At 52.4% G+C, this 7,844-nt stretch overlaps 2 protein-coding genes and 2 non-coding genes across 4 annotated transcripts in view; all 4 read left to right on the top strand.

Annotated features, from left to right (window-relative positions):
- The window catches only part of ARL5C (ARF like GTPase 5C), a 13,614-nt gene extending 10,602 nt beyond the window's left edge, over positions 1–3,012 (top strand). The window contains 1 exon segment of the mRNA XM_017879026.1: positions 2,964–3,012. Within this exon segment, the coding sequence (XP_017734515.1) occupies positions 2,964–3,012 (49 nt within the window).
- A 2,018-nt stretch (positions 3,013–5,030) lies between these two features.
- TRNAC-GCA (transfer RNA cysteine (anticodon GCA)) lies at positions 5,031–5,102 on the top strand. Its single transcript has one exon. It is a non-coding gene; the product is annotated as a tRNA-Cys (tRNA).
- Positions 5,103–5,803: 701 nt separating this feature from the next.
- On the top strand, positions 5,804–5,875 carry TRNAC-GCA (transfer RNA cysteine (anticodon GCA)). The gene has a single exon. It is a non-coding gene; the product is annotated as a tRNA-Cys (tRNA).
- Positions 5,876–6,543: 668 nt separating this feature from the next.
- Positions 6,544–7,844, top strand: part of PLXDC1 (plexin domain containing 1) — a 92,633-nt gene continuing 91,332 nt past the window's right edge. The window contains exon 1 of the mRNA XM_017879016.1: positions 6,544–6,681. The gene's annotated coding sequence lies outside the window, so the exon portion shown is untranslated. The remainder of the gene's footprint in view (positions 6,682–7,844) is intronic.

The following is a 7,844-nucleotide window of genomic DNA, read 5'->3' as shown; positions in this document are numbered from 1 at the left end:
ACTGCAAGCTCTGCCTCCTGGGTTCACGCCAATCTCCTGGCTCAGCCTCCCAAGTAGCTGGGACTACAGGCGCCTGCCACTACACCCGGCTAATTTTTTTGTGTTTTTAGTAGAGACAGGGTTTCACCGTCTTAGCCAGGATGGTCTTGAACTCCTGACCTCGTGATCCGCCCACCTCGGCCTCCCAAAGTGCTGGGATTACAGGCGTGAGCCACCACGCCCAGCTTAGTTTCTTATCTGAAAGTAGGAGGTTCATTATACCTCCCAGAGTTTCTGTAGAGTAAATGACACCATTCAGTCCACAAATCTTTCTTGAGCACCTCCTTTGTGCAGGGTACTGTTCTAGGCAATGGAGAAACAGCAGTGAGCAAAACAGACAAAAATCCCTGCCCTCATGGAGCTTACTTTCAGTAGGGGAGGCAGATGGTAAACAGGAAAAATATATAGTCAGTTAGAAAATGATGGCTGGGCGCGGTGGCTCATGCCTGTAATCCCAGCATTTTGGGAGGCTGAGGCGGGCAGATCACCCGAGGTCGGGAGTTTGAGACCAGCCTGACCAACATGAAGAAACCCCGTCTCTACTAAAAGTACAAAAATTATCTGGATGTCGTGGAGCGTGCCTGTAATCCCAGGTACTCAGGAGGCTGAGGCAGGAGAATCGCTTGAACTCCAGAGGCAGAGGTTGCAGTGAGCCGAGATCGTACCCTTGCACTCCAGCCTGGGCAACAAGAGCGAAACTCCATCTAAAAAAAAAAAAAGAAAATGATAAATGACTTGAGCCAGGAGTTTGAGAAAAGCCTTGGCAACAGAGCAAGACTCTGTCTTTACAAAAAAAAAAAAAAAAAAAAAAAAAAAAGGCGGGGGGGGGGGGCACACACCGTATTCCTAGCTACTCATGAGGTTGAGGCAGGAAAATCACTCGAGCCCAGGAGTTTCAGGCTGCAGTGAGCTCTGACCATGTTGCTGCACTCCAGTCTGGGTGACAGAGCAAGATCCTGTCTCAAAAAAAAAAAAAAAAAAGTGATAAATGATAAGGTGAATAAAGAGTAAAAAACACAAATTGGGCCAGCACGGTGGTTCATACCTGTAGTTCTAGTTACTGGAGAGTCTGAGGCAGGAGGGTGGGTTGGGGCCAGGAGTTGGAGTCCAGCCTGGGCAACATATCCAGACCCCATTTCCAAAAACAAAAATAAAGAAAAGAAAAGGGAGATTGGAAGTGTGTGGAGGGAATGCTGCAATTTTAGGTAAGTTACCTGACAAGGGACACTGAGCAGATAGCTACTGAGTAATCACCTGGAGGATTTGAAGGAGCTGGGCCACATAGAAAGGGCCTTACATCAGGCCTGGAAAATTTCCCTTTCCTCTTACTTGTCAAGGGGAATCACGGCAGGCTGGGTACACAGGTATCACGACAGGCTGGAGTACAGTTGTGCAAACATGGCTCACTGCAGCTTCAACTTCTTGGGCTCAAGCGATCCTCCCACCTCAGCCTCTCTAGTTAGGACTACAGGCGCACACCACCATGCCCTGCTAATTTTTGTATTTTTGTAGAGAGAGGGTTTTGCCACGTTGCCCATGGCTGGTCTCAAACACCTGGGTTCAAACGATCCCCCTGCCTCGGCCTCCCAAAATGTTGGGATTACAGGAGTGAGCTACCATGCCTGGCCCAGGTGTGTTTTACTGAAGAAGGGGAGACTTTAGGCAACGGCCCACACGTTTCTAGCAGTGTCCTTGCCACCCCCTGGGTCAGGAGAACCCTCTTCCACAACCCACAGTCAGTTCAATCAGCATTCTTTTTTTTTTTTTTTTTGAGACAGCGTCTCGCTCTGTCACCCAGGCTGCCAGGCTGCAGTGCAGTGGCTCAATCTCAGCTCACTGCAAGCTCCGCCTCCTGGGTTCATGCCTCAGCCTCCTGAGTAGCTGTGATTACAGGCGCCTGCCACCATGCCCGGCTAATTTTTTTTGTTGTTGTATTTTTAGTAGAGACGGAGTTTCACCGTGTTATCCAGGATGGTCTTGATCTCCTGACCTCGTGATCTGCCCGCCTCGGCCTCCCAAAGTGCTGGGATTACAGGTGTGAGCCACTGCCCCCGGCCACTTGATTGATTGATTGATTGATTGTGTGGAGTTTCACTCTTGTTTCCCAGGCTGGAGTGCAATAGCATAATCTCGGCTCACTGCAACCTCCGTCTCCTGGGTTCAAGCGATTCTCTTGCCTCAGCCTCCCAAGCAGCATGCGCCACCATGCCCAGCTGATTTTTGTGTTTCTAGTAAAGACGGGGTTTCTCCATGTTGGTCAGGCAGGTCTCGAATTCCCGGCCTCAGGTGATCCACCCGCCTCCGCCTCCCAAAGTGCTGGGATTACAGGGATTACAGGCGTGAGCCATTGCGCCTGGCCCAATCAGCATTTTCTAAGTACCCTCCATGTTCCCTGTGCGGTGCCAGACCGAGGCTGAGGATGATACAGAGATGACCAAGACTCCACCCATGCGCCGGAGTTGTTTACAGTCTAATGGGGGAACTTTCGTAGGGAACCTCTTTCTGGCACACATCACCGTGAAGAGTCCTTGGCCAAAGACACAGCCAAGGGGCCGAGCAAGGTGAGTCTCCAGGCTCCTTCCTCAGAGAAGCCCTCCCCTACTCTCGGGCATCCAGAGGCCTCTGTATATTTCCTTTATCACTGCATGTAATTATAGAATTATGTGTCTGACCATTTATTTAGTATCTATCTCTTCCATCAGCCGGTAAGCCTCAGGGGCATGTCTGCCTTTTCACCAGTGACTCCAAAGCCTTGCACAGTACCTGATGCACAGCAGGTACTCAAGTCAGTTTGTCTCTGTTAATTGAATGATTGGATGTAACTTTGCTTCCTGCACCCAGTCTGCTTTGGGAAAGGGTTGGGGACTTGAAGGCCATCACTCTCTTGGGATAGGCTGACCCCTCCTGTTCCTCCCTCCCTGCAGGCTGCCTGCCGCGCTCCAGTGGATGCAATCTCAGGCCGTTGCTAACTGATGTTCCAGTCTGAGGCCAACCAGAAACTTTGGGGTTTTGCATGGTCAACGTGGGTGGAAAATCAAGTGGCTATTTATTACTTTTTTATGGTTCTCTGGTGGGAACAGTGGCTGCTATGGACAGTGAGATTGACACCATTCTCCCAACCCGTTGCTGAGAATTGGACTGCATACCTTGGATTCCTGCAGACAGCACAGCGGAATAAGCTGCCCCTCACCATGGCCACAGGCATCCTTCTTGGAGATGTCAGGGGAATGGTGAATACGTTGCAGAATTAGGGAGTGGAACCCTCTCCTTCTCCTCAGCCCTCAACCTCTCCGTAGGAATAATGTGTGTGTTGGGGGGCAGATTAAGAGACCCCTGAGGCCCAGCACGGTGGCTCACGCCTGTAATCCCAGCACTTTGGGAGGCTGAGGCCGGAGGATCACTTGAGGTCAGGAGTTGGAGATCAGCCTGGCTAACACGGTGAAACCCCGTCTCTACTAAAAACATAAAAATTAGCTTGGTGGTGGTGCATGCCTGTAGTCCTAGCTACTCGGGTGGCTGAGGCAGAAGAATTGCTTGAACCTGGGAGGTGGAGGTTGCAGTGAGCTGAGATTGTGCCCCTGCACTCCAGCCTGGGTGACAGAGCAAGACACCATCTCAAACAAAACAAAACACAAAAATTAGCCGGACGTAGTGGCGGGAGTCTGTAATCCTAGCTACTAGGAAGGCTGAGATAGGAGAATCCTTTGAACCCTGGAGGCGGAGGCTGCAGTGAGCTGAGATTGCGCCACTGCACTCCAGCCTGGGCGACAGAGCCCGACTGGGTCTCAAAAAAAAAAAAAAAAAAAAAAAAAAAAGACACCCCTGGAATTGGTCTTCATTTCCTCAAACCCACCCCACCCTCAGGCTTTTGGCCCCTCAGCCATTTTGTCACATTCCCTTTGGGCAAAGGAGATTCTAGAAAGGTGAAGAAGGTGGGCTTAAGGGGAAGAAGGTAGAGGCAAAAACCGGAAGGGGTAATGCAGGAGGACAGGAAGTCTCAGATAGGGACAGCCCTTTGCACTGCAGAGATTCCACTCTTCCTCGTCTTTCCATTCCCTCTGAGATGCTGACTCTGACCACAGTTCTTAGACTTTAAGCCACTCCACAGCATCCCCTTCACTTCTAGTGTCCTTCCAATGTGAATCCCGCTCCTCCCAAATATACCGGATTCCTACAGGGGCTGCTTATTTTGTCTTTGCGCAAGGATTTTTTTTTTTTTTTGGAGTCTCACTCTGCCGCCAAGGCTGGAGTGCAGTAGTGGTGCGATCTCGGCTCACTGCAACCTCCGCCTCCCGAGTTCAAGCGATTCTCCTGCCTCAGCCTCCCGAGTAGCTGGGACTACAAGTGCGCACCACCACGACCTGCTAAGTTTTTGTATTTTTAGTAGAGATGGGGTTTCACCATGTTGGCCAGGATGGTCTCGATCTCCTCACCTCGTGAACCGCCCGCCACGGCCTCCCAAAGTGCTGGGATTACAGGCGTGAACCACCGTGCCTGGTCAGGAGTTAAAAAAAAAAATACTGTATTAGGATTTTTATAAGTCTGTAATAAATGCTATTGAAAACTGTTCACCTCTTATTTCTGCCTTCTCCTCTGTCTGTTCCTCAAACTGGCTTTTGGTTTGAGAGAAGGGAAGGAGCGACTCTGGGGCCGGAAAAGTCCAGGAGACAAGGTGGAGATCCAGTCTGTTCATCTGTACATCCCTAGACCTGGGGCGATCCTGGGGACAGTCCTTTTCTCAAGCCAGTTAGTGGACATCTGGGGGAGAGTCTAGGCACGGATATAGAGGACCCAAGATTCCTTAATCTAGTTGTTTTTCCGAAAGCGTGACTGTGGAGGAAGAACTCAGGAGTTCTGGCCATTCCCACTGTATTTTGTGTTTTTTTCAATAGGTATCCGGACGCAACCCGCAGATTAAAATTTTAAAGGATAGTGAAGACCACACCCCTATTCCGTCGAAATTTATTCTAATGAGGCTCCTACGGTGTGGTGGGGGTATAGCTCAGTGGTAGAGCATTTGACTGCAGATCAAGAGGTCCCCGGTTCAAATCCGGGTGCCCCCTTTGCGGCCGTTAAGTTTTAGTGTTTTGGTTTCCGGAGGTCCCCTAAAGAGTTTCTGCACAGATGGAACGGGAGGAAGTCGCTGGCCGTGCCACCATCTTTTCTTTTGCAGGCGAGTGAGGATGGAGTCCTAGCCCCTGCCAGTGGCTCAGCCTGCGTGTGCATCCCAGGGTGGAATGCAGTACCAGTGAGGGCGAGGAGCTCAGGGCTGACCCTTGGAACACGGTGCAGGTGGCTCAACCTCGCAATGGCAGGGCGGAGGCGGGCGCACCCCCAGGTCAGCCTGGCCAGTGACCCCGACGGCTCTTTCATGGCGGGAGGGAGGCTGAGTTTCTAAGGGCTGGGCTGGGCTGGGGAAGACAGATCGGGAGAAGCCGCGTGAGCATGTGCGAGGGAGAAAGAAGCTCCCAGACGTGGCAAGGGGGCTTCTGCAAGGCAGGAGAGTAGGACACCCCCGAAGTGAAATATTCCTAGAGACTCCTTCCACACCCCAGGAATATATTTTCTTACACCGCCAGTGGAAATCTTCAGCTCAGAGCTTCAGGAAACAACCCCTGCTTCCAAGTGAGTCATTTTTCTGGGAGTTGTATTTTTTCCATCTCTTGTAAACGTCTTACCCAACTTCCACTTACCTTCGGGAACGCCACACAGCGCCTGCGCAGCAATAGCACTAAGAGACAACCTGCGCTCACGTTCCGGCAGAGGGGGTATAGCTCAGTGGTAGAGCATTTGACTGCAGATCAAGAGGTCCCCGGTTCAAATCCGGGTGCCCCTCTTTGACCTTTTCGAGATACTAAAGTTTTGTCCCGGTTGTCGATTTTTCTTGAGCTGTTTGCATTTTCTCTTACTGGCAGACGAGGAGCAGTGAGGGACTGCAAGGAACTGGGGATTCAACAGCACTGGCTCTCAAAATGTGGTCCTGGGACCAGCAGCATTACCTGGGTACGCTTGGCCCTCATCCCAGACCTAGTGAATCAGAAACTTGAGGGTGGAGTCCAGAAATCTGTGTTTTCATATACGCTCCGCATCGCTTGAGTCCAGGAGTTGGAAGCTGCAGTGAGCTATGATCGCAGCACTGCACTCCAGCCTAGGCAACGTGCGAGAACCTGTCTCAAAACACACACACACACACACACACACACACACACACACACACACACACACACACACCCTCCAGGTGATTACGACCTCAAGGTCTAGAGCCTTACATTAAAATTTATACATTTGCTTCTACTATATCCAAGTTTATGTTTCAGCTTGAGCTCTTCTTGTAAGACAGACCACGAGGTACTCCAGATGGAGGAATGTGCAAAGATGCCGGGGCTGGAGCTGGAATCCGTCCCAGGACCTCTCACCTTGACCTCGGGGAAGGCAGGAGGTCGGAGACTGGGGGTGGGCAGGCCCAGGAAAGAGGAAACCCACAGGACGAGAGGGTTGTGGCTCGTCACGTGGCCACTTGAGGGCAGCAAGAAGCCGCAGCTGGAGGCAGTTGCCTATCTGATCCTGTTTGAGAGTCCGGCAAGTTGGGATTTAAATTAGACATCAAGAAGAATTTACAGACCGGCCTTGCCTTGTTCCATGGTAAGCGGACACTGGGTTTAGGGCTGGAGGAGGTAGTCTCTGGGACTCTGGGCCCGGCGGAAGGAGTAAGAGATTAGAGAGCCTTTAGTTGCTTCGTTTCTTAGGTCTTTTTTTTTTTTTTTTTTCTTAACCTCAGTGCCACGGAATCTACCTCTTCATCCCACAGTGTACCTTCTCCTGTCCCCACCTATATCCCTCCTCCTGGAAAATTTCTCCAATGGCGGTCAGCGTTCGCACCTTTCCTCTCCGCTGTTTTCTAGTCCCTAGGCCCCAGCCCACTAGAAGCCAGAGTGCCCCCTCACCCCGTCTCCCACTCTCCAGCGCCCCAGCTCCTTGCCGTCACAAGAACCAAGTAGGTCAGGGGAGGAAAGAGACACCTCCGTGTCCTGACCTGATTCCTTGCCGTCTATTAAATATCCTACATTGCGGGTATTTTTATTCTGTCCTGGAAGAAAAAATGAAAAGATGATCTGTCCCCAGAGCCTGTGAGAAGGTGGTGGCAGGTGGGGTGAGCCGTTTCCTCGTCTGGGGCTGGCTCTGAAGATTGATTGGGTCTGGCCCTGAGCAGGCCTGGAAGCCCCAGAGAGGCGGGAGGCCTGGGTTACCTACTCGTGGGGAGGGGTCCAGGCTGTTGCAGAGTAGGGGGTAGCCAGGCCCCCTCCACTCTCATGTCTGCCAGGGTTGGGGGGCAAATCGGTGCTGGAAATGTGGGGATGGAGGGATAAGGTGGAGTCATGGGAGGGGGGTGGGATTCAGGTCCCTCTTGGGGAGAAAAGCTGGGGGTCTTTGCTGCAGGAGGAGATTCCTGGGGGTGGGGGCTGGAGGACAAAGCATCAGAGAAGCACAGAATTCCGAAGAACAGCTCAGAAAGCCGCAGGGCTTGGAGGAGCTGGGGGCGGGGCACAGGCAGGGGCCCGTGGCCCAGGGAGGGGGCGCCTGTCCCTTCCAGGGGTCCAGTCCCTCGGGCCTTCTCTCTGCAGCTTTCCCGGCGGAACGGAGGAGGGAAAGGGAGCCAGGAACTCAGTGAGGCGCGCAGGGCGGCTGATGCTTCTAGGGGTTCTCTCAGCCCGAGGGGCTGTCTCCTACTCTGCACCCCTTGCCTTTGGAGCGGCTGCAGGAGCTCTAGGGGAGCGCTCCGGGAGGGCTGAGGGCAGGCGAGGGAG

The sequence above is a fragment of the Rhinopithecus bieti genome, unplaced genomic scaffold (genome assembly GCF_001698545.2).
Source record: "Rhinopithecus bieti isolate Rb0 unplaced genomic scaffold, ASM169854v2 scaffold_10685, whole genome shotgun sequence".
NCBI classification, from domain to species: Eukaryota; Metazoa; Chordata; class Mammalia; order Primates; family Cercopithecidae; genus Rhinopithecus; species Rhinopithecus bieti.
Note: the sequence above shows the minus strand (reverse complement) of the source record. Positions and strands in the feature narration are given on the sequence as shown.